This window comes from Haliotis asinina, chromosome 7, assembly GCF_037392515.1.
Source record: "Haliotis asinina isolate JCU_RB_2024 chromosome 7, JCU_Hal_asi_v2, whole genome shotgun sequence".
NCBI classification, from domain to species: domain Eukaryota; kingdom Metazoa; phylum Mollusca; class Gastropoda; order Lepetellida; family Haliotidae; genus Haliotis; species Haliotis asinina.
The window spans coordinates 18,973,013-19,000,529 of record NC_090286.1 but is presented as its reverse complement, the minus strand read 5'-3'; the positions used below and the strand labels follow the sequence as shown (position 1 = coordinate 19,000,529).

The 27,517-nt window shown below is 45.9% G+C and overlaps 1 protein-coding gene across 1 annotated transcript in view; it reads right to left on the bottom strand.

The window, feature by feature from the left end:
- LOC137290672 (low-density lipoprotein receptor-related protein 4-like) overlaps positions 1 to 27,517 on the bottom strand; it is a 54,552-nt gene that overhangs the window by 3,933 nt on the left and 23,102 nt on the right. Inside the window, exons 2-22 of the mRNA XM_067821752.1 lie at positions 15,886 to 15,996; positions 15,379 to 15,603; positions 14,751 to 14,940; positions 14,012 to 14,251; positions 13,143 to 13,255; positions 11,880 to 12,028; positions 9,587 to 9,731; positions 9,069 to 9,227; positions 7,559 to 7,693; positions 6,241 to 6,406; positions 5,814 to 6,035; positions 5,311 to 5,426; positions 5,061 to 5,197; positions 3,708 to 3,840; positions 3,315 to 3,389; positions 2,667 to 2,696; positions 2,253 to 2,442; positions 1,518 to 1,745; positions 1,227 to 1,351; positions 882 to 1,018; positions 527 to 668 (exon numbers count right to left, since the gene is read on the bottom strand). Of these exons, the coding sequence (XP_067677853.1) occupies positions 527 to 668; positions 882 to 1,018; positions 1,227 to 1,351; positions 1,518 to 1,745; positions 2,253 to 2,442; positions 2,667 to 2,696; positions 3,315 to 3,389; positions 3,708 to 3,840; positions 5,061 to 5,197; positions 5,311 to 5,426; positions 5,814 to 6,035; positions 6,241 to 6,406; positions 7,559 to 7,693; positions 9,069 to 9,227; positions 9,587 to 9,731; positions 11,880 to 12,028; positions 13,143 to 13,255; positions 14,012 to 14,251; positions 14,751 to 14,940; positions 15,379 to 15,603; positions 15,886 to 15,996 (3,168 nt within the window). The remainder of the gene's footprint in view (positions 1 to 526; positions 669 to 881; positions 1,019 to 1,226; positions 1,352 to 1,517; positions 1,746 to 2,252; positions 2,443 to 2,666; positions 2,697 to 3,314; positions 3,390 to 3,707; positions 3,841 to 5,060; positions 5,198 to 5,310; positions 5,427 to 5,813; positions 6,036 to 6,240; positions 6,407 to 7,558; positions 7,694 to 9,068; positions 9,228 to 9,586; positions 9,732 to 11,879; positions 12,029 to 13,142; positions 13,256 to 14,011; positions 14,252 to 14,750; positions 14,941 to 15,378; positions 15,604 to 15,885; positions 15,997 to 27,517) is intronic.

Sequence of the window (27,517 nt, the reverse complement as noted above, 5' to 3'; positions counted from 1 at the left end):
TAAAGAGGTCGAGATTTAAGGTGGTGTGTGAATTAAGACTTGTTTCAGCTGTGATAACAAAACTCAAATAGATTTCATTAGAGGAGGAAAGAGACGGCAACAACGGCGTTATGATGAATTTAAGTAGAGAAGGTGCACCTTCACCGCCAACCACGCCTTCATCACCAGCTGCACCATCACCGCCAACTGCATCTCCACCATCAACTACACCTTCACTGGCAACTTCATCTTTAATGCTACTTCACCTTCAGTGGCACCTTCACTGCCAACTGTACCTTCACCACCATCTTCACCTTTACTGCCAACTTCACCCTTATCGTTAAGCTTCACCACCAACAGAACCTTCACTGCCCTCACCTCCACAGCCCTCACCTCTACAGCCATCACCTTCACTGCCATCACCTCCACAGCCATCACCTCCACAGCCATGAGCTTTTACGGTTATGATCTTTGGTATTAAATATGAAATCTAGAATTTCGATAAAGTACAGATGGGAAGTGTAGCAAGGTTCACACAAACTCATACCTGCTGGTTGCATATCACGATGAAACGGCCTCACACTATGTGGGTCAACAGCGCTGTCGAGAACCAACATCTTGTCTCCTCCTGAACGTTTGTACATCCTCATGACTTTCTCGCGCCTCAGGTCCGCCCAGTACACGTAGTTCTACCAAAAAGAATTTGCACGTCCACAGCTATTTCAATTTGTTCCGTCGTTTAGGCTGAATAGGTACAGTCAACGGTAGTTGAATGGTATAGCATCATACGTTAACACTGTACTGGTGAGGCACGGACATATTTGTGAAGCTATAAGGTTTACTATGAGGGCTTACACACTGGTGTGTGTAAGACTACACTGTGGTGACATGGAGGTACCTACACCGTATACTGTGAGGGAGACAAGTTCTTCTCGATGTGAACTGGTCTGCAGTGTGTAGCAGTCGCTGCCTAACATATTGCAACTCATGATCATGTTCCTCTTGGCGTCTCCAACAAACAGTCGCTCTTCCTGGTAATCTGTTGAATATTTCTCAAGTCAAATGTCGGTTTAGTTTAAAGTGTATGCACTGAATTCCGAAACAGATATGATAGCAAATGAAAGGATAAAATGAAAATTCAAGGGTTGTGGTGATATCATAAATTCAGCACATTGTGCCATTGTTTTTATGACTGTGTGTCATATATACTATTTCTCGAAACCTAGTTATTGATGTTAGTAAATTACCTATTGCCAGTCCATTGGGCGTTTGAAGTCCTGATGTTATGATTGAAATTCTATGGGAGCCATCCAGATCACATCTTTCCACCCTAGAGGCCATGTACTCGCCCCAATTTGTCCAGTAGAGCAGCCTGCAGTGACATAATGTGAAGGTAGACAAATAAATCTGTTCGCTACTTATATGTATACCACTTTTGAAACAAAGCTCTTAATGAGGTCTGTTGCGATTTTTCCGTTGAGATATTTCTAATTAGGAAACATTTTTATTTAAATGTTTGACGGCAGCAATGGTCGTACCCTTCATGCGGGTGTACCGCTATTCCCCGGACGGTCCCAAGCCCAGAGTCCAGCAGGGTGGTCTTTGCACGCGTCCTCAGTGAGGCAGCCATAATCACGTGGTGACTAGTATCTGACCAATAAATATTTTGGTCAACCCAGTCCAGTGCGAGTCCTTCTGGCTCATCCACATCAGTTCGGAACAAAGCCTCAACTGGCTCTATATCCATATTCTCTTTAAACCTGGACCTGGGAAAAGCACAGAAACAGTGTAGCATCAGGTCATTTGCTGTTCTCGTGACGACCAGGGCTGATTCTTCTGCAACAATGTCTTTTAGAAGCATTTTGAAGTTCTTATAGATGACCAAGATCTTTTATGAATATATCTTTTATGGATAAATTTTCTCTCCATCATTAAAGACTAAAACAGACACCATATAATAGATGGGCTCTGATTAAATGACGATTTATCTATAACAGATCTTGGTCAACGGCGCTTATGTTAAGAAGCAGCTGTTGGGATCTGGTAGTAAAGCTCAGTTAATGCACTATTATCTAAGTTATGTAACTAGATGATGACAACAACAGGATTGTCTGATGACGGTCCTATTGTTTACAGGCCATAAACATGGTGTTGATGTAAAGTCTGAAAGTTGATATATATAATTTCATGCCTTTATAGTGCACTTTCTATTTACACAGCAATTATGAGTAGCATACGTGCATTTAGTCATTAATCGCTGGCGTCAAGCTTACGTGTAAATGCCCTTCAAACCGGGATCCGTCCAGTAGAGCGCTTTATTTCGGATGTCAAAATCAATGGAAACTGGTGTGGATGGCGACCCGTATGGAGTGACGGCGCATGATGCCCTGTCAAACTCTCCGCGTGACAGGGTGTTGAGGTCTACCTTGGTTATATAGTGCTTACCCAGGACCAACAGTATTTCTGAAAATCATCGCACGCGATTCTGTACATGTGTTCAGACTTTATCAAAACATGCAAAGATGTACATTAGGCGTCCTAACTTTATACATGTATAGGCATGCAGATGATAAGATCAAGGCAGGTGGCAGTGAACGATCCCTGCATCAAGTGAGAACACCTGCCATTCCACAATTTAACATGAAATGAAGGGCGTTAGCTACCTTAGGTTATAACCGTACATTTACCTTTGGAATTGGTGAAGATCAGGCTTGCTACTGCAGACGTTTCCAGAAATCATGAAAATCATAAGTAACCATTAATATATCAATCAAGCAGATGCTATTGACTTTGTTCTATACTTTAAGTTCACAACATAGTGTTTTAACTCTTTTTTATTTATTGTTTTACATGTAATCTTCTGGTACAGGCAAGTTCAACATGGTATGGGATTGTTTAGACTGTATGACTCAGCATTAGTGGATAAATACCTGCCGTTATTACCTTACGTCATAACAAGGCCAGCAGTTGACGTCAGACCAATACTTGTCACCATGAATGTCAAGCCTAGACCCTTGTTACTGCCACATGATATTCCAGTTTAAAGTTTCTGGGGAGTTACAAAAACTCCACAGACCTTGTTTTACATCTAACAAGATCAGAAGGATACTCGTAGAGGTTGCGTAATTTGCCATTGTAGCTATGTTCAAAGCCAGTTGAAATATTTCGTCGCTATGTCAACGTTTGTTTCATGAACAAACAGTGCAGCTTTTGACGCGGTGCTGTAAAATGTAACACTGTTATGATTTACTAATTAAGAGAAGCTTGACGATTGATCCATTCAAACAGTTGCATATAGCGAGCATAATTTGACGTTATATATGTTTTGAACGCACCCAGCTTTCTTGCTTCGTCTGTGTACGATTTGTTCCGAGACCACAACCGTTTTGTCTTCTTATCAGCATTCTGGACTGAAAGACGGCATATCTTTGAGTTTTCTGCTCCCCAACATGCTCCCCTACATGTGTGTAAACACACACACACGCACACACACACACACGTGCGCGCGCATACTTGGATTGGATGTTGTTTTAAGTCGTAACACACGCCAGTCACAACAAATGGTTCATATTATGATGAACCCCCAATGCAGTCAACCAAGTCACGGACCACCTGATCAATTACAGTCGCAACCGTAATGAATAATTAACAGAAATAAACTTGGCAAGTACGTTCAAACAACGAATGCCACAAACAGATATTGTGATAAACAACAACCATGTGAATACCGAGTGGCTGCGAATCAACATCAAGGACGGCAATGTCTGTGGGTCCATCAGCCTTTGGGCGGACGTCCTCCCACGTCTTCCTTACGAACCTCCTAACTGTGTTCTTTCCAAAGTCAGAGACGTATATCCCATTCTGTAATATAGGTACATTAATATACAGTTCAATATCAGTTCACAATGCACCGCTGTAAACATCAATAGGTACCAGGGACAATAACATCATGCAAAACAATATATATCACAACGAACTAAGAGACAGCAATAATCCCACTATACAACGCACTTCACATCGCCTTGGATCACTCTACACCAGTCATATCACATGCCAATATACAATACACTTCACATCGCCTTGGATCAGTGTCCTACCTTTAGAATACAGCACCGCAAACTTTTTGAAAAAAAAACATCATAATACTCTTTTATGTAATTGTATTAGGTTAGGTTAGGTTAGGTTAGGTTAGGTTAGGTTAGGTTAGGTTAGGTTAGGTTAGGTTAACCCTAACGTCTTCACAAGAAGTTGTAATGATGAATTCTAAAGGTGCTCGGGATCAGCCTACATCAGTCATGTCACGTGCATTATAGATATACAACACGCTTCATATCACCTTAGATCAGTCGACATCAGTCATGTCACGTGCATTATAGATATACAACACGCTTCATATCACCTTAGATCAGTCGACATCAGTCATGTCACGTGCATTATAGATATACAACACGCTTCATATCACCTTAGATCAGTCGACATCAGTCATGTCACGTGCATTATAGATATACAACACGCTTCATATCACCTTAGATCAGTCGACATCAGTCATGTCACGTGCATTATAGATATACAACACGCTTCATATCACCTTAGATCAGTCGACATCAGTCATGTCACGTGCATTATAGATATACAACACGCTTCATATCACCTTAGATCAGTCGACATCAGTCATGTCACGTGCATTATAGATATACAACACGCTTCATATCACCTTAGATCAGTCGACATCAGTCATGTCACGTGCATTATAGATATACAACACGCTTCATATCACCTTAGATCAGTCGACATCAGTCATGTCACGTGCATTATAGATATACAACACGCTTCATATCACCTTAGATCAGTCGACATCAGTCATGTCACGTGCATTATAGATATACAACACGCTTCATATCACCTTAGATCAGTCGACATCAGTCATGTCACGTGCATTATAGATATACAACACGCTTCATATCACCTTAGATCAGTCGACATCAGTCATGTCACGTGCATTATAGATATACAACACGCTTCATATCACCTTAGATCAGTCGACATCAGTCATATCACATGTCAGTATACAAGAAAACCACCTGGGACCAGGCCAGACCAGTCATGTCTCCTTGTTGTGGGTCGCTGTACACATCTAGTCCGCCGAAACCACTGCTGTGCAATGCCATTAGCGCGTTGATGGTGAGATCCGTCCAGTAAACCATGTGGGATTTGAAATCTGTTGGCACAAAAATGGATTATTATTTATCTAGCGAAAAATCATACCTTATAAACATGTTGTGAATTCACAAATCATTATTATATGGCTATGATATAACGAAGGTACATTACCGATTGTTAGACTGCCGATGTTAGCCATGTCGTCTATAAAAACTGTCCGGCCTTCTCCAGTCATACCACACTTGTATATTCTTGACTTCCATGTGTTGTCAGCCAGAAAGAACACGCTGCAACGTGTGATTGCAAGGAAGTTAAGGGTAGTAACGGATAGATCCTACATGCAGCACCATAAAGACACAGGTGACACAAGGTTGAGGAGTAACAGATAGTTCCTACATGCAGCACCATAAAGACACAGGTGACACAAGGTTGAGGAGTAACAGATAGATCCTACATTCAGCACCATCAGGGCACAAGGTTGAGGAGTGACGGGTAAATCCTACATGCAGCGAGTACATGAAGTATGTAATATGAGTTGATGAAGTAATGTATGCATCATGTGTACATATTCACATGTCTGTAAATGGATTACATGTATTTGAAATCGACACCGTGGCTGTATCGGTAGGTACGCCTGTGTCGTTATCATCCGTTGTATTCTCCTTGGAACTTACCCTTGGAATGGATCTACTGCTATGGCGTTGAGGATTCCTCCAGTGTAGACAACCTTTGATGCACTTCCGTCCATGGTTGTTGCAGACACTTTGTTGTGTAATGTATCAATCCAGAACAGCAGGCGATGGAGCCAGTCGACGGACAGGTCGCCAATGTGTACAGATGTGTCCTCAACGATTGCTGTAGAGCTCTCTATCTCGAACGAGTCTGTTAAATCCGCGCTGGGGGAGCAGATATTCGTAATAATCATGTCTCTGGGTGACTAGCAAGGCAAACATCTAGCATAGTTCGTGGACAGTTCAAACCGTAATATTGTAATGAAAGTAGGATACATCCATTCAACAGCTTCCAGTGCGAAGGGAACCGAAAATATGTGTCTAGGAAAAATAGGTCGGCTGGTTGACTGACAAGGAACGTAATACATACCGTACAATGGAAAACAGTGTGGTTACGTAAAGCTGTTTCCTGCGTGTGTTCACGCCGATCCTGCGTGCATTCCCTATACTGTCACCCAACACGGTGATCGTGCTGAAGTTGTCCGCCACATCCACACGTTTGATGACTCCGCTCTCAACAGACACCAGGTAAGTGGCTGACAAGTGTAACATTTTTCATTTAACAGGTGCAGACATAGCTGATTTACAACCACGCGATGTATGTATGTATGTATGTATGTGTGTGTGTGTGTGTGTGTGTGTGTGTGTGTGTGTGTGTGTGTGTGTGTGTGTGTGTGTGTGTGTGTGTGTGTGTGTGTGTGTGTGTGTGTGTGTGTGTGTGTGTGTGTGTGTGTGTGTGTGTGTATCTATGTATGTATAACGCCGCATTCAGCAATATTCCAGCTATATTACGGCAGTCTGTAAATAATCGTGAACGGACCAGACAATCCAGTGATCAACAGCATAAGCATCAATATGTAAGCAAATGGGATGAGTCAGCCAAGTCAGAGAGCCTGACCACCCAATCCTGTGTCTCGCCAGTTCGACATAGGTTGCTGAAGAGCAATTCTAACCAGGATTATCATGGGTCAGCCATGCATGTTACATATGCAACGCCACAGAACGCGACCGGAGTGTCAGAAAACTTCACTTCAGTCAAGGACATACGCCATATCATGCAATTAGGAAAAAATGGCCAACGAGTTTTGAGAACATGGACCTTTATACTACGTGGTTGATGTTTTCTGCAATTACAACACTTGGCCAAGAAGTAACCATTGTCTCCAAAGGTCAGGAACAATGACGTGTGCAACAGGAATACCAACAGGGGATGTGAGGGTTAGTTCTGGCACATAAATGAAGAAAATGTCCAATTTTTGGTGACTAAAATAACAAGTTTATTTATTTTAGGATTGCTATGAGCAAGGTTGTAACTGGACAGAAGCGGCGCCTCTGATCAATCAGTCAGACAGAACACTACCACAACACAACTGATGTTGACACTGTGAAAGGCGAACAAGGGGAATGAGCCTACAGATGTGCAACGTCTTTATACAATATAGGTTACTGATCTTAAGTCATTTATTGAAAAAAGACGTTGTAGTCTTTTTGCAAGGGGACATATCCTCCGGCACGAAAACTCATATATCGTGCATGTGTTTGCGCGCGCTTATGTGTTCACACAGTTAACAACTGCCCATTTGAGTGTGTATTTATGCACCATTCCGTCATATATTATATCACATTAAGTATTGTTATGAGAGAGTGTAGAAAGCATGTCTCAGAGTACTGTGTGATTAGCTTCAAACCATTGCAAAGTGAATGTTCGTCCGAATTGTCGTCACAGTTGCCGCGGTTGTCACATACAGCCTTGGCAGGAACGCAACGTCTCTCCCCCTTCAGACAGCTGAACCTCCCCGGATTGCAGGTCCTTCTTGTCACGCCTGAGAATGACAGACAAGCCACTGATCACTTTTGAATATATGCCTTTGGAAAACAAGCGTGAAGAATTCACAACGCACATGAACTATGTCTTTAAAAGCAAGCGTGAAGAATTCACAAAGCTCATAAACCATGACAAGCCTTGGGGAGGAGGGAACAAAAGTGCGTATATCACTTTCGTAAATGGACGCCATTAGATGGATAAATGTGGGAGAACAGCGAACTATATTTCCTGTGAGTGTCTCCCAATGTTTCCCACTAAGGTGTGTCACGACAGTCAAGCATTCTCTTTGTCCTTTGCCCACTGGTAGTCATCGTATGTGAGTATGAATGTAAGTCAGGAAGAGACATATTTCAGCATGGAATCGTATACTGCCTGTGTCAAGTCATGGATGACCGAAGTGGAAATAATGCAGACAAGACCGCGGAAACTGCAATTGCTACTTCTCTAAGACTATAGAAACCGACAGTCGAATAATTGGTCACGAATCCGTTCCATTCCCACGGTCTTGTAAAGATCTTGGAGTCTACCAAGACTCGTTCCTAACCACGACAGTCCTCATTAGGTATTTAGATATATCTCCAAAAATACTGGTTGTCTAGAAATGAAATGCCACCGCACCACTTGCACAGATCACTGATTACTGGAACAACCTCCTCTATGGCATTTCTAAGACCATTTTACTGATTGCAAAGATTCCAGAATAGGGCTGCAGGTTAGGTTCGCAGGCTGAACCTAGACAGCACATTCAACCTACTGTCAGACCACAACAATGGCTACAAAGTAACGCAACAAAGCAATTTAAATTCTTATGTCTTGTCCACGAATCAGTCAAACATCTCTATACTCCTACGACAGTGTATCAACCTTCCAGAAACCTTCCATCAGCTGACAAATTCCTCCTTTCTGTACCTGCCTACAAGCTGAGGACATTGTGTGCCTGATCCTTCAAACATTCTTCTGTTGTGTTATGGAACACTTCCCCTTCATTTGACATGCATTCTTTCATTGCCTACCTTTAAATCTGACTCAAACATCCAGCTGTTTTTAATGACAGACAATTATTCATCGTCTAGTTACATGTCCATTTGCGTGGTGTTCAGTGCCATACAAGTGGCCGAATGACTCAATCTTTAAACATCACACATGCACACATGGTGTCTAATTGATTGCTACCTAATTAACAAAGGTTTCAAGAATTGAGCTAAGAAATGCCATGAAATATGTTTGTAGTTGTTTAAACAAATGTCCATGACCATTATTTAAGTGTATAATCAAACACTCTTCTGATCACTAAACACGTTTTCTGTACAGGACACCGGACGGACACTATGCAGGAAAATTTCATGACTGGTGTACACTTATGTATACTTCACTTTTTGATTTCTGTCCTTTGGCTTCTGTCCTGCAGCTATGACCGTCAGTATTCAGACTGGTCGTATCCGGACACTCGCAGCGATAGCCATCACCATCCCCGGGCTGTCCAACTGGCAGACAGAAATGGGAACAAGGGGCGTCTTCACACTGAGTAGTACCTGAAATATAGGACGTGAACAGATCTCGGTGACAGTCCTCAGAGTAAATGCGGTAGCGTGATACAAAGTCACTCTTCATGACTACTTATTCAATACTTACATCTCAAAGAACAGATACACTTCAGGCGAGGCGAGGCGCATTGACACTCACATCTTTACTATTCACAGACTATCATTGATAAAACGCATAGTGATTTCATTACTCAAATAATGGCTTTTACATGAGAAGCACCTGTTAACCTTCTCTTCCACACCTAGCCGACGCTGACAAGATTTAGGTAATGTTTTGGGTTGTGCCTACTTGTTGTGTATTAACGACTGAGACAGTGTTGACTGCATAGTCTAGTACTGAAACCTACTAGGTGGCTGTGAACTCTGGTCAAAGATCTTGATGTCCCGGATAGTTCCTTCATGCTGAGATAGTTGCTGCTCTTGATGGGGTCCAAGGTGGAGGTCAACAAGCTTCACAATTCCTGATTTAACTTCACCCCAGTATATAGTTGTCTGATGAGCACCAAAACAATAATATCAGTCAACAGCCATGAAGCCATGAAAACAGGATCTGGACATGTTTGGGGTTGAACGGGTGGATAGTTTAACTACTGGAAATACCAACTTCCTCAATGACATTCATTGTAGGCAAGTTGTAAGAAAGAGATTTCTTCAAGTTTTTAGCGTTTAATTGAAGGTTATAGACGTTTGGCACCAACAAAAATGTTTAGGGGTTCTGTAGAAGAAGTAAACACTGTTCCGCTGCCAGCAGTTCCTGTTCAATAGAAATACTAATATACTGAGTCAAAAAAGAATGTCATACAGAATGTCAAGTCACAACAATAAAATTCGAAATTTCTCAGATCAATATTGTGTATGGCCGCCCCGCTCATTCACCGCTGCCAAACACTGTCTCCTCATCGACTGCCTGATCCTTGTGAACACGTGGTTGGGGATTCTGCGCTCATTGCTCTTGCAAGGCAGCGCCAAGTTCCTGCAAATTCTGAGGTTGGTTCCTAAGGCCACGAAGCCTTCTCCCAAGTGCAGCCCAAACGTGCTGTATTGGATTAAGATTAGGGGACCTCGATGACCAGTCCATGACATTGATTCCAGCGTTTTGAAGGAAACATCGCGGCATGCGGCCGAGCATTGTCATGCTGGAACTGCAGACCTGGGCCATGAGCCGCCATGAAAGGAACGAGCTCAGGGGTGAGCACCTGGTCACGGTAAGCTGCAGATGTGAGGTTTCCACGGATGACCAGAAGTCGGGAACGGTTGTTCCCACAGAAAGCACCCCACACCATGCAACTTCCACCCCCGAATCTGTCGACTTCCTGTACACAACATTGGGCATACCGTTCACGACGTCGTCTCCAGACTCGATGCCTGCCGTCCCCGAATCTGAGGGCAAACCTTGATTCATCGCTAAAGACGACTCGATTCCAGTCTCTCTGGGTCCATCGGAGGTGTCGTTTGGCCCACAGCAGACGCTGACGTTGATGAAACGGTGTCAGTATTGGCCCACGATACTGTTGTCGACAATGGAGACCGATTTCGAATGGTCTGTGAGGACAGTCATCTCACCCCTGGTTCGTGTAGCCGGCAGAAATCTGTCACGTACGTGACATGGCCCGATTTGACGGCCTTCTGCTCGTGACGTCACACGTGGACGACCCGACCTTGGACGATCAGAAGTGGTGCCAGTTTGTTGTAGACGACCTCGCAAGTCATACACAGTACGACGGCTGCATCCCATTGCTCTTGCGACGTCAATAACTGCTTGCAAACAGGCCAACGCCACGTTCATGTTGCACATTTGAATCGTGGCATTTAAAGTACCGTTAGAAATGTGGTTTAAAGTAAAGTTCAATTCTTGAGGCCAATACAAACACGTGCACATGACGAAGACTTCGATGCGAAGATCACGTGATCGACTGCACGTGTAAAACCTGATTTGGCACTAACGTCATTTGGACGACGAATGGATGGGTTTGAGTGGGTTTTGTTAACGTCTTTCTAGAGTCGAAAGATAGAGATCCCATTTCGGATATATAGATGAATCATCAGAAAAGAAATAATCATCATTTTAAAAAAATACATTTTGTGCAGTTTCTTTTTTGACTTAGTATATAGTTGTGAAGCAACCACAGTTTTAAAAAGACAATATTGGGAATATTGATCCGCAACTTCTTCCTTAGTTGTCCTTCACACACTACAAGTGAGAACTGTTGTGATTATATATGTCAGTCTTCCTAGTTACCATCATCTCCGCCTGGTCGGCTTTTATGTTTTTGTTACCACTGTACTCAACGTACCGGTGCTATATAGCCGTGAATCACATTTAGATCTAATGGCGGTATGTTATACATCGTATTTGCACTGTCGAATTACATACACCAAATATGTTTAGATTATAAACAATACACACAAAAGCTGAGGATTATACACAATAATATACAATTACACATTCTAATAGAGATACACTATAAGTGATATACATATATATTTTTTCACACTAACCCTACAGGACCTGGGTTTTAATAACTATATGTATACCCATGTCCAGTAGGGGCTGTAAGAAATACGAGATTTTACTGTTACTGTCTTGGGTGGTATAACCTCGCGATGCTGACTCTAACGAAAACAACTGTTGTCCATTACCCTGTTGTTGTGTGTGTGCACGGCCAGCCCGGCAGTTCTATACCTCCGCCGTAGCCTGTGCTCTTCTCTACGGTCTCCGCCATCACCACTACAGCTAGATACCATGCTCCTGCCAGCGTCAAGCCAGTACAGTCGTTTTGTAACATGGTCTACAAACAAAACAACCAGTAAGCTGAGTGAGTGAGTGAGTGAGTGAGCGAGCGAGCGAGTGAGTGAGTGAGTGAGTGAGTGAGTGAGTGAGTGAGTGAGTGAGTTTAGCTTTACGCCGAACACAGCAATATTCCAGCTATATGGCGGCGGTCTTTAAATAATCGATTCTGGACCAGACAATCCAGTGATCAACAACATGAGCATCGATCAGCGCAATTGGAACCGATGACATGTGTCAACCAAGTCAGCGAGCGTGACCACCCAATCCCGTTAGTCGCTCTTTACGACAAGCATAGGTTGCTGAAGAGCAATTCTAACCAGGATTATCATGGGTCAGCCATGCATGTTACATATGCAACACCACAGAACGCGACCGGAGTGTCAGAAAAGTTCACTTCAGTCACGGACATACACCATGTCATGCAATTAGGAAAAAATGGCCAACGAGTTTTGAGAACATGTGGTTGCTGTTTTAGGCAATTACAACACTTGGCCAAGAAGTAACCATTGTCTCCAAAGGTCAGGAACAATGACGTGTGCAACAGGAATACCAACAGGGGATGTGAGGGTTAGTTCTGGCACATAAATGAAGAAAATGGTCCAATTTTTGGTGACTAAAATACTAAGTTTATTTATTTTAGGATTGCTATGAGCAAGGTTGTAACTGGACAGAAGCGGCGCCTCTCATCAATCAATCAGACAGAACACTACCACAACACAAATAATGTTGACACTGTGAAAGGCGAACAAGGGGAATAGACCAAAGATATACAGCTTCTATGTACAATACAGTCATGTTACTGATCTTATGGCCTTTATTGGAAAAAGACGATGCAGCTTTATAGGACTATCACCCTTTTCAACATTACTGCTGCACTACCTTGCGCTGATAAGTCAGGATTCCAAAACACATATTTTCTACCAGGGGATTTTGTCAAAACCTAGTGAGCCTAACTATTTTCTCGATGTCCAATGAAATTGTGGACATCGTTTTCATAACATTCGATTGGACCAGACAGCTGATGTTACAAATAACTTCAACAGTACTTCCCTCTGGGACAGGACGCCGAAACAATGGTTTTGTCATATTAATGGAACTCTCCCAGCTATTACCTATTGCCAGACCGGTTATACTGACAGTGTTGCCCTCGACCACCATTTGTCTGCCACTTCCATCTCGGCGGTACCGCTGTATCCTCATACCGAATTCAGTCACGTACAACCACCTGCATGGTTTGAAATAGTCAGAACAAACAGGTTAGCACAAACAAATAGATATGTTGTGTTAACTTTTCTTATTGTATGTTCTATAACTGGTAGAGGCGTTATGTTAAATTGTCTTATTGTATGTTATATATCAAGTAGATATGTTGTGTTAACTTTTCTTATTGTATGTTCTATAACTGGTAGAGGCGTTATGTTAAATTGTCTTATTGTATGTTATATATCAAGTAGATATGTTGTGTTAACTTTTCTTATTGTATGTTCTATAACTGGTAGAGGCGTTATGTTAAATTGTCTTATTGTATGTTATATATCAAGTAGATATGTTGTGTTAACTTTTCTTATTGTATGTTCTATAACTGGTAGAGGCGTTATGTTAAATTGTCTTATTGTATGTTATATATCAAGTAGATATGTTGTGTTAACTTTTCTTATTGTATGTTCTATAACTGGTAGAGGCGTTATGTTAAATTGTCTTATTGTATGTTATATATCAAGTAGATATGTTGTGTTAACTTTTCTTATTGTATGTTCTATAACTGGTAGAGGCGTTATGTTAAATTGTCTTATTGTATGTTATATATCAAGTAGATATGTTGAGGTAACTTGCCCATAGTATAGCCTGTAACAAGTAGATATGCTGTGACAATTCGCACTATAATATCGTCTATCATAAGTAAATATTCTGAAAGCATGGCCTGCAATACAGTATTTCACTATGTAGGAAATGTGTGTTAAGATGCCCTATAATGTCGTACCCACTACTTGGCTCTATCACCAAGAGACTTGGTTCCGCTAGGCCAGGCCCGATGAGAGTTTTCTTCCCAGAGAATGATCGCTCTGGTTGTCCGAGGCACAGCAAACCCCTGACGGTCTCAGTCCAGTACACGTGACCATGGATGTCGTCATAGGCGAGGCCCGAGTAAAAGCTCACGCCATGTGGGGATGAGTCCATCATCTTATAGGTGGCTAGTGTCAGGTTCGCATCTAGTGTCCCACTGCAAGGGAATACGTTATGTCACTGAATATACAACATATCAACTTTCAGAATATACAACTACATTTTATAGAAGATACAACATGTTACGGTAAATACATCACGCTGTAGTACAGATGATATAAATAGGTGATAATATGTTATAGGTGATACATGTTATGTTATAAAAGATACATGTTATATTATAGATGATACGACACCGCATGTTACAGATGATACGACATAAGTTACAGACGCCGCAACACTTAATGTTAAGAAGTTACAATAGGTTATGTTACAGATGATGCAGGTAATATTACAGATGATAAACTTAGTGTTTTAAAAGGTACGAAATTCGATGTCATACTGACACCCTTCTGTTAACGAAAACAAACACGCAATGCCTTAATTGTCACGGCCGGTCTTCCAATATGGAACACGGCAACCACATTCGATAGATACATCTGCTTAATCGACACCACATTGACGGTATAAGATTTAAAAGAAATGTGGTGTCCTACCAAATAACATCCGTACGCCTCGAATCCGTCCAGCATAGCTGACGTTGTCTGACGCTCAGGTCGAAGCCCTGCAGCTCACCAATCAGGTTAGGTAAGACCCCAATGTCCTGTACAGGAGACGCGGCCGCCGAGATCGCTACACTGTAAAGTTTCTTGTTCGTAGCGATGACAACTCGCGGTGTCTGCCATTCTGTCATTAGAAACATAGTTTGTGTCATTAGCAATTCACACGGAACACCTGGTGTTAGCATTGATAACACAACACCCCCAATCCCTGCTCTCATCTTACAAACTCGCCTTGTTTCCATTGACCACACGACGTGCTATCCTACTCATCAGTATTTATGGGGAACGTTCTTGTATTCATTTCATTCGTTACCCTCAACATACGAAAAAGTACTTTGGTCAATATGTTACCTTTGTTACAGACATAAACATATTACACGACATTACACGACTTAGAGGAAGTATCTAGCACTAGGTATGGGGAAAATATTAAATATGCAGTCGTCCATCCTATGTTATAGCGACATAATCCTCAAGTAAGTACTCCTCAAGGGCAAACTGCGAGGCTGTTGCCAGGATAGACTGTAGACAAATGTAAGGAATAGTAAGGTAGCATATATACCAATGGGGCTTTCAGTTGTCGTCACCGCCGCTGTTGTGGACGTCGTTGAGGCTGACTGCGAAGAGGCCAGAGATGTAGTGGCGGTTGTCACGGCCGCAGTAGAAGGACTGCACTCTGTCTCGTCACTTCCATCGGTACAGTCATACTGGCCGTCACATCGCCACGTCTTTGTCACACACTGACCATTCGTACACCGGAAGTAATGTGTTCCGCACGTGTTGATGTCTAGACATGTAGTTTCTGATGTCAGTATTCTTCGCCACTTTCCATAAATCATTTGCAAACAAATGTTTGTGTATCTTTTGTGTGCGAGTAATTAACCTTCCAAATATTAATGAAGAGTTAGATACATGGTAGGCCCTTCCCAGATAGCATTCATAGTTGGTCCAACATTGACCTAAAGTTTGCAGATGTTCGGCCAACGTCTGCCAACGTTGGACCAACTATGAATGCTGTCTGGGTTGGACCTTTTGTTTATTCATAAATATTATCACACATCGCACGTACCGCAACCTTCTTCATCTGAGTGATCCCGACAGTCATAGATGTCATCACATTTCCATCTGGTTGGCACACATCGCTCCCCGTCACAGAGAAACCTGCCCTCCGAGCATACACCTACGGATGTAAACATTCTACAGTAGTGTAGGCACACATCGCTCCCCGTCACAGAGAAACCTGCCCTCCGAGCATACACCTACGGATGTAAACATTCTACAGTAGTGTAGGCACACATCGTTCCTCACAGAGAAACCTGCCCTCAGAGCATACACCTACGGATGTAAACATTCTACAGTAGTGTAGGCACACATCGCTCCCCGTCACAGAGAAACCTGCCCTCCGAGCATATGCCTACGGATGCAAACATTCTACAGTAGTGTAGGCACACATCGTTCCCCGTCACAGAGAAACCTGCCCTCCGAGCATATGCCTACGGATGCAAACATTCTACAGCAGTGTAGGCACACATCGTTCCCCGTCACAGAGAAACCTGCCCTCCGAGCATATGCCTACGGATGCAAACATTCTACAGTAGTGTAGGCACACATCGTTCCCCGTCACAGAGAAACCTGCCCTCCGAGCATATGCCTACGGATGCAAACATTCTACAGCAGTGTAGGCACACATCGTTCCCCGTCACAGAGAAACCTGCCCTCCGAGCATATGCCTACGGATGCAAACATTCTACAGTAGTGTAGGCACACATCGTTCCCCGTCACAGAGAAACCTGCCCTCCGAGCATATGCCTACGGATGCAAACATTCTACAGTAGTGTAGGCACACATCGTTCCCCGTCACAGAGAAACCTGACCTCCGAGCATATGGCTACGGATGCAAACATTCTACAGTAGTGTAGGCACACATCGTTCCCCGTCACAGAGAAACCTGCCCTTCGAACACCTGCCTACGGATGTAAACATTCTACAGTAGTGTAGGCACACATCGTTCCCCGTCACAGAGAAACCTGCCCTTCGAACACCTGCCTACGGATGTAAACATTCTACAGTAGTGTAGGCACACATCGTTCCCCGTCACAGAGAAACCTGCCCTCCGAGCATATGCCTACGGATGTAAACATTCTACAGTAGTTTAGGCACACATCGTTCCCCGTCACAGAGAAACCTGCCCTCCGAGCATACACCTACGGATGTAAACATTCTACAGTAGTGTAGGCACACATCGTTCCCCGTCACAGAGAAACCTGCCCTCCGAGCATACACCTACAGATGTAAACATTCCACAGTAGTGTAGGCACACATCGTTCCCCGTCACAGAGAAACCTGCCCTCCGAGCATACACCTACGGATGTAAACATTCTACAGTAGTGTAGGCACACATCGTTCCCCGTCACAGAGAAACCTGCCCTCCGAGCATACACCTACGGATGTAAACATTCTACAGTAGTGTAGGCACACATCGTTCCCCGTCACAGAGAAACCTGCCCTCCGAGCATACACCTACGGATGTAAACATTCTACAGTAGTGTAGGCACACATCGTTCCCCGTCACAGAGGAACCTGCCCTCCGAGCATACACCTACGGATGTAAACATTCTACAGTAGTGTAGGCACACATCGTTCCCCGTCACAGAGAAACCTGCCATTCGAACACCTGCCTACGGATGTAAACATTCTACAGTAGTGTAGGCACACATCGTTCCCCGTCACAGAGAAACCTGCCCTTCGAACACCTGCAAACAGATGTAAACATTCTACAGTAGTGTAGGCACACATCGTTCCCCGTCACAGAGAAACCTGCCCTCCGAGCATATGCCTACGGATGTAAACATTCTACAGTAGTGTAGGCACACATCGTTCCCCGTCACAGAGAAACCTGCCCTCCGAGCATATACCTACGGATGTAAACATTCTACAGTAGTGTAGGCACACATCGTTCCCCGTCACAGAGAAACCTGCCCTCCGAGCATATGCCTACGGATGCAAACATTCTACAGTAGTGTAGGCACACATCGCTCAACGTCACAGAGAAACCTGCCCTCCGAGCATATGGCTACGGATGTAAACATTCTACAGTAGTGTAGGCACACATCGTTCCCCGTCACAGAAAAACCTGCCCTCAGAGCATATGCCTACGGATGCAAACATTCTACAGTAGTGTAGGCACACATCGTTCCCCGTCACAGAGAAACCTGCCCTCCGAGCATATGCCTACGGATGCAAACATTCTACAGTAGTGTAGGCACACATCGTTCCCCGTCACAGAAAAACCTGCCCTCAGAGCATATGCCTACGGATGCAAACATTCTACAGTAGTGTAGGCACACATCGTTCCCCGTCACAGAGAAACCTCCCCTCCGAGCATATGGCTACGGATGTAAACATTCTACAGTAGTGTAGGCACACATCGTTCCCCGTCACAGAAAAACCTGCCCTCAGAGCATATGCCTACGGATGCAAACATTCTACAGTAGTGTAGGCACACATCGTTCCCCGTCACAGAGAAACCTGCCCTCCGAGCATATGCCTACGGATGCAAACATTCTACAGCAGTGTAGGCACACATCGTTCCCCGTCACAGAGAAACCTGCCCTCCGAGCATATGCCTACGGATGCAAACATTCTACAGTAGTGTAGGCACACATCGTTCCCCGTCACAGAGAAACCTGCCCTCCGAGCATATCCCTACGGATGCAAACATTCTACACCAGGGTAGGCACACATCGTTCCCCGTCACAGAGAAACCTGCCCTCCGAGCATATGCCTACGGATGCAAACATTCTACAGTAGTGTAGGCACACATCGTTCCCCGTCACAGAGAAACCTGCCCTCCGAGCATATGCCTACGGATGCAAACATTCTACAGCAGTGTAGGCACACATCGTTCCCCGTCACAGAGAAACCTGACCTCCGAGCATATGGCTACGGATGCAAACATTCTACAGTAGTGTAGGCACACATCGTTCCCCGTCACAGAGAAACCTGCCCTTCGAACACCTGCCTACGGATGTAAACATTCTACAGTAGTGTAGGCACACATCGTTCCCCGTCACAGAGAAACCTGCCCTTCGAACACCTGCCTACGGATGTAAACATTCTACAGTAGTGTAGGCACACATCGTTCCCCGTCACAGAGAAACCTGCCCTCCGAGCATATGCCTACGGATGTAAACATTCTACAGTAGTTTAGGGACACATCGTTCCCCGTCACAGAGAAACCTGCCCTCCGAGCATACACCTACGGATGTAAACATTCTACAGTAGTGTAGGCACACATCGTTCCCCGTCACAGAGAAACCTGCCCTCCGAGCATACACCTACAGATGTAAACATTCCACAGTAGTGTAGGCACACATCGTTCCCCGTCACAGAGAAACCTGCCCTCCGAGCATACACCTACGGATGTAAACATTCTACAGTAGTGTAGGCACACATCGTTCCCCGTCACAGAGAAACCTGCCCTCCGAGCATACACCTACGGATGTAAACATTCTACAGTAGTGTAGGCACACATCGTTCCCCGTCACAGAGAAACCTGCCATTCGAACACCTGCCTACGGATGTAAACATTCTACAGTAGTGTAGGCACACATCGTTCCCCGTCACAGAGAAACCTGCCCTTCGAACACCTGCAAACAGATGTAAACATTCTACAGTAGTGTAGGCACACATCGTTCCCCGTCACAGAGAAACCTGCCCTCCGAGCATATGCCTACGGATGTAAACATTCTACAGTAGTGTAGGCACACATCGTTCCCCGTCACAGAGAAACCTGCCCTCCGAGCATATACCTACGGATGTAAACATTCTACAGTAGTGTAGGCACACATCGTTCCCCGTCACAGAGAAACCTGCCCTCCGAGCATATGCCTACGGATGCAAACATTCTACAGTAGTGTAGGCACACATCGCTCCCCGTCACAGAGAAACCTGCCCTCCGAGCATATGGCTACGGATGTAAACATTCTACAGTAGTGTAGGCACACATCGTTCCCCGTCACAGAAAAACCTGCCCTCAGAGCATATGCCTACGGATGCAAACATTCTACAGTAGTGTAGGCACACATCGTTCCCCGTCACAGAGAAACCTGCCCTCCGAGCATATGCCTACGGATGCAAACATTCTACAGTAGTGTAGGCACACATCGTTCCCCGTCACAGAGAAACCTGCCCTCCGAGCATATGCCTACGGATGCAAACATTCTACAGTAGTGTAGGCACACATCGTTCCCCGTCACAGAGAAACCTGACCTCCGAGCATATGCCTACGGATGCAAACATTCTACAGTAGTGTAGGCACACATCGTTCCCCGTCACAGAGAAACCTGCCCTCCGAGCATACACCTACGGATGTAAACATTCTACAGTAGTGTAGGCACACATCGTTCCCCGTCACAGAGAAACCTGCCCTCCGAGCATACACCTACGGATGTAAACATTCCACAGTAGTGTAGGCACACATCGTTCCCCGTCACAGAGAAACCTGCCCTTCGAACACCTGCCTACGGATGTAAACATTCTACAGTAGTGTAGGCACACATCGTTCCCCGTCACAGAGAAACCTGCCCTCCGAGCATACACCTACGGATGTAAACATTCTACAGTAGTGTAGGCACACATCGTTCCCCGTCACAGAGAAACCTGCCCTCCGAGCATACACCTACGGATGTAAACATTCTACAGTAGTGTAGGCACACATCGTTCCCCGTCACAGAGAAACCTGCCCTCCGAACATACACCTACGGATGTAAACATTCTACATTAGTGTAGGCACACATCGTTCCCCGTCACAGAGAAACCTGCCCTCCGAGCATATGGCTACGGATGCAAACATTCTACAGTAGTGTAGGCACACATCGCTCCCCGTCACAGAGAAACCTGCCCTCCGAGCATATGCCTACGGATGTAAACATTCTACAGTAGTGTAGGCACACATCGTTCCCCGTCACAGAAAAACCTGCCCTCAGAGCATATGCCTACGGATGCAAACATTCTACAGTAGTGTAGGCACACATCGTTCCCCGTCACAGAGAAACCTGCCCTCCGAGCACATGCCTACGGATGCAAACATTCTACAGTAGTGTAGGCACACATCGTTCCCCGTCACAGAGAAACCTGCCCTCCGAGCATATGGCTACGGATGTAAACATTCTACAGTAGTGTAGGCACACATCGTTCCCCGTCACAGAGAAACCTGCCTTCCGAGCATATACCTACGGATGTAAACATTCCACAGTAGTGTAGGCACACATCGTTCCCCGTCACAGAGAAACCTGCCCTCCGAGCATACACCTACGGATGTAAACATTCTACAGTAGTGTAGGCACACATCGTTCCCCGTCACAGAGAAACCTGCCCTCCGAGCATACACCTACGGATGTAAACATTCTACAGTAGTGTAGGCACACATCGTTCCCCGTCACAGAGAAACCTGCCCTCCGAGCATACACCTACGGATGTAAACATTCTACAGTAGTGTAGGCACACATCGTTCCCCGTCACAGAGAAACCTGCCCTCCGAGCATACACCTACGGATGCAAACATTCTACAGTAGTGTAGGCACACATCGTTCCCCGTCACAGAGAAACCTGCCATTCGAACACCTGCCTACGGATGTAAACATTCTACAGTAGTGTAGGCACACATCGTTCCCCGTCACAGAGAAACCTGCCCTTCGAACACCTGCCTACGGATGTAAACATTCTACAGTAGTGTAGGCACACATCGTTCCCCGTCACAGAGAAACCTGCCCTCCGAGCATATGCCTACGGATGCAAACATTCTACAGCAGTGTAGGCACACATCGTTCCCCGTCACAGAGAAACCTGCCCTCCGAGCATATGCCTACGGATGCAAACATTCTACAGTAGTGTAGGCACACATCGTTCCCCGTCACAGAGAAACCTGCCCTCCGAGCATATGCCTACGGATGCAAACATTCTACAGTAGTGTAGGCACACATCGTTCCCCGTCACAGAGAAACCTGACCTCCGAGCATACACCTACGGATGCAAACATTCTACAGTAGTGTAGGCACACATCGTTCCCCGTCACAGAGAAACCTGCCCTTCGAACACCTGCCTACGGATGTAAACATTCTACAGTAGTGTAGGCACACATCGTTCCCCGTCACAGAGAAACCTGCCCTTCGAACACCTGCCTACGGATGTAAACATTCTACAGTAGTGTAGGCACACATCGTTCCCCGTCACAGAGAAACCTGCCCTCCGAGCATATGCCTACGGATGTAAACATTCTACAGTAGTTTAGGCACACATCGTTCCCCGTCACAGAGAAACCTGCCCTCCGAGCATACACCTACGGATGTAAACATTCTACAGTAGTGTAGGCACACATCGTTCCCCGTTACAGAGAAACCTGCCCTCCGAGCATACACCTACAGATGTAAACATTCCACAGTAGTGTAGGCACACATCGTTCCCCGTCACAGAGAAACCTGCCCTCCGAGCATACACCTACGGATGTAAACATTCTACAGTAGTGTAGGCACACATCGTTCCCCGTCACAGAGAAACCTGCCCTCCGAGCATACACCTACGCATGTAAACATTCTACAGTAGTGTAGGCACACATCGTTCCCCGTCACAGAGAAACCTGCCCTCCGAGCATACACCTACGGATGTAAACATTCTACAGTAGTGTAGGCACACATCGTTCCCCGTCACAGAGAAACCTGCCCTCCGAGCATACACCTACGGATGTAAACATTCTACAGTAGTGTAGGCACACATCGTTCCCCGTCACAGAGAAACCTGCCATTCGAACACCTGCCTACGGATGTAAACATTCTACAGTAGTGTAGGCACACATCGTTCCCCGTCACAGAGAAACCTGCCCTTCGAACACCTGCAAACAGATGTAAACATTCTACAGTAGTGTAGGCACACATCGTTCCCCGTCACAGAGAAACCTGCCCTCCGAGCATATGCCTACGGATGTAAACATTCTACAGTAGTGTAGGCACACATCGTTCCCCGTCACAGAGAAACCTGCCCTCCGAGCATATACCTACGGATGTAAACATTCTACAGTAGTGTAGGCACACATCGTTCCCCGTCACAGAGAAACCTGCCCTCCGAGCATATGCCTACGGATGCAAACATTCTACAGTAGTGTAGGCACACATCGCTCCCCGTCACAGAAAAACCTGCCCTCAGAGCATATGCCTACGGATGCAAACATTCTACAGTAGTGTAGGCACACATCGTTCCCCGTCACAGAGAAACCTGCCCTCCGAGCATATGCCTACGGATGCAAACATTCTACAGTAGTGTAGGCACACATCGTTCCCCGTCACAGAAAAACCTGCCCTCAGAGCATATGCCTACGGATGCAAACATTCTACAGTAGTGTAGGCACACATCGTTCCCCGTCACAGAGAAACCTCCCCTCCGAGCATATGGCTACGGATGTAAACATTCTACAGTAGTGTAGGCACACATCGTTCCCCGTCACAGAAAAACCTGCCCTCAGAGCATATGCCTACGGATGCAAACATTCTACAGTAGTGTAGGCACACATCGTTCCCCGTCACAGAGAAACCTGCCCTCCGAGCATATGCCTACGGATGCAAACATTCTACAGCAGTGTAGGCACACATCGTTCCCCGTCACAGAGAAACCTGCCCTCCGAGCATATGCCTACGGATGCAAACATTCTACAGTAGTGTAGGCACACATCGTTCCCCGTCACAGAGAAACCTGCCCTCCGAGCATATCCCTACGGATGCAAACATTCTACACCAGGGTAGGCACACATCGTTCCCCGTCACAGAGAAACCTGCCCTCCGAGCATATGCCTACGGATGCAAACATTCTACAGTAGTGTAGGCACACATCGTTCCCCGTCACAGAGAAACCTGCCCTCCGAGCATATGCCTACGGATGCAAACATTCTACAGCAGTGTAGGCACACATCGTTCCCCGTCACAGAGAAACCTGACCTCCGAGCATATGGCTACGGATGCAAACATTCTACAGTAGTGTAGGCACACATCGTTCCCCGTCACAGAGAAACCTGCCCTTCGAACACCTGCCTACGGATGTAAACATTCTACAGTAGTGTAGGCACACATCGTTCCCCGTCACAGAGAAACCTGCCCTTCGAACACCTGCCTACGGATGTAAACATTCTACAGTAGTGTAGGCACACATCGTTCCCCGTCACAGAGAAACCTGCCCTCCGAGCATATGCCTACGGATGTAAACATTCTACAGTAGTTTAGGGACACATCGTTCCCCGTCACAGAGAAACCTGCCCTCCGAGCATACACCTACGGATGTAAACATTCTACAGTAGTGTAGGCACACATCGTTCCCCGTCACAGAGAAACCTGCCCTCCGAGCATACACCTACAGATGTAAACATTCCACAGTAGTGTAGGCACACATCGTTCCCCGTCACAGAGAAACCTGCCCTCCGAGCATACACCTACGGATGTAAACATTCTACAGTAGTGTAGGCACACATCGTTCCCCGTCACAGAGAAACCTGCCCTCCGAGCATACACCTACGGATGTAAACATTCTACAGTAGTGTAGGCACACATCGTTCCCCGTCACAGAGAAACCTGCCATTCGAACACCTGCCTACGGATGTAAACATTCTACAGTAGTGTAGGCACACATCGTTCCCCGTCACAGAGAAACCTGCCCTTCGAACACCTGCAAACGATGTAAACATTCTACAGTAGTGTAGGCACACATCGTTCCCCGTCACAGAGAAACCTGCCCTCCGAGCATATGCCTACGGATGTAAACATTCTACAGTAGTGTAGGCACACATCGTTCCCCGTCACAGAGAAACCTGCCCTCCGAGCATATACCTACGGATGTAAACATTCTACAGTAGTGTAGGCACACATCGTTCCCCGTCACAGAGAAACCTGCCCTCCGAGCATATGCCTACGGATGCAAACATTCTACAGTAGTGTAGGCACACATCGCTCCCCGTCACAGAGAAACCTGCCCTCCGAGCATATGCCTACGGATGCAAACATTCTACAGTAGTGTAGGCACACATCGTTCCCCGTCACAGAGAAACCTGCCCTCCGAGCATATGCCTACGGATGCAAACATTCTACAGTAGTGTAGGCACACATCGTTCCCCGTCACAGAGAAACCTGCCCTCCGAGCATATGCCTACGGATGCAAACATTCTACAGTAGTGTAGGCACACATCGTTCCCCGTCACAGAGAAACCTGCCCTCCGAGCATATGCCTACGGATGCAAACATTCTACAGTAGTGTAGGCACACATCGTTCCCCGTCACAGAGAAACCTGACCTCCGAGCATATGCCTACGGATGCAAACATTCTACAGTAGTGTAGGCACACATCGTTCCCCGTCACAGAGAAACCTGCCCTCCGAGCATACACCTACGGATGTAAACATTCTACAGTAGTGTAGGCACACATCGTTCCCCGTCACAGAGAAACCTGCCCTCCGAGCATACACCTACGGATGTAAACATTCCACAGTAGTGTAGGCACACATCGTTCCCCGTCACAGAGAAACCTGCCCTTCGAACACCTGCCTACGGATGTAAACATTCTACAGTAGTGTAGGCACACATCGTTCCCCGTCACAGAGAAACCTGCCCTCCGAGCATACACCTACGGATGTAAACATTCTACAGTAGTGTAGGCACACATCGTTCCCCGTCACAGAGAAACCTGCCCTCCGAGCATACACCTACGGATGTAAACATTCTACAGTAGTGTAGGCACACATCGTTCCCCGTCACAGAGAAACCTGCCCTCCGAACATACACCTACGGATGTAAACATTCTACATTAGTGTAGGCACACATCGTTCCCCGTCACAGAGAAACCTGCCCTCCGAGCATATGGCTACGGATGCAAACATTCTACAGTAGTGTAGGCACACATCGCTCCCCGTCACAGAGAAACCTGCCCTCCGAGCATATGCCTACGGATGTAAACATTCTACAGTAGTGTAGGCACACATCGTTCCCCGTCACAGAAAAACCTGCCCTCAGAGCATATGCCTACGGATGCAAACATTCTACAGTAGTGTAGGCACACATCGTTCCCCGTCACAGAGAAACCTGCCCTCCGAGCACATGCCTACGGATGCAAACATTCTACAGTAGTGTAGGCACACATCGTTCCCCGTCACAGAGAAACCTGCCCTCCGAGCATATGGCTACGGATGTAAACATTCTACAGTAGTGTAGGCACACATCGTTCCCCGTCACAGAGAAACCTGCCTTCCGAGCATATACCTACGGATGTAAACATTCCACAGTAGTGTAGGCACACATCGTTCCCCGTCACAGAGAAACCTGCCCTCCGAGCATACACCTACGGATGTAAACATTCTACAGTAGTGTAGGCACACATCGTTCCCCGTCACAGAGAAACCTGCCCTCCGAGCATACACCTACGGATGTAAACATTCTACAGTAGTGTAGGCACACATCGTTCCCCGTCACAGAGAAACCTGCCCTCCGAGCATACACCTACGGATGTAAACATTCTACAGTAGTGTAGGCACACATCGTTCCCCGTCACAGAGAAACCTGCCCTCCGAGCATACACCTACGGATGCAAACATTCTACAGTAGTGTAGGCACACATCGTTCCCCGTCACAGAGAAACCTGCCATTCGAACACCTGCCTACGGATGTAAACATTCTACAGTAGTGTAGGCACACATCGTTCCCCGTCACAGAGAAACCTGCCCTTCGAACACCTGCCTACGGATGTAAACATTCTACAGTAGTGTAGGCACACATCGTTCCCCGTCACAGAGAAACCTGCCCTCCGAGCATATGCCTACGGATGCAAACATTCTACAGCAGTGTAGGCACACATCGTTCCCCGTCACAGAGAAACCTGCCCTCCGAGCATATGCCTACGGATGCAAACATTCTACAGTAGTGTAGGCACACATCGTTCCCCGTCACAGAGAAACCTGCCCTCCGAGCATATGCCTACGGATGCAAACATTCTACAGTAGTGTAGGCACACATCGTTCCCCGTCACAGAGAAACCTGACCTCCGAGCATACACCTACGGATGCAAACATTCTACAGTAGTGTAGGCACACATCGTTCCCCGTCACAGAGAAACCTGCCCTTCGAACACCTGCCTACGGATGTAAACATTCTACAGTAGTGTAGGCACACATCGTTCCCCGTCACAGAGAAACCTGCCCTTCGAACACCTGCCTACGGATGTAAACATTCTACAGTAGTGTAGGCACACATCGTTCCCCGTCACAGAGAAACCTGCCCTCCGAGCATATGCCTACGGATGTAAACATTCTACAGTAGTTTAGGCACACATCGTTCCCCGTCACAGAGAAACCTGCCCTCCGAGCATACACCTACGGATGTAAACATTCTACAGTAGTGTAGGCACACATCGTTCCCCGTTACAGAGAAACCTGCCCTCCGAGCATACACCTACAGATGTAAACATTCCACAGTAGTGTAGGCACACATCGTTCCCCGTCACAGAGAAACCTGCCCTCCGAGCATACACCTACGGATGTAAACATTCTACAGTAGTGTAGGCACACATCGTTCCCCGTCACAGAGAAACCTGCCCTCCGAGCATACACCTACGCATGTAAACATTCTACAGTAGTGTAGGCACACATCGTTCCCCGTCACAGAGAAACCTGCCCTCCG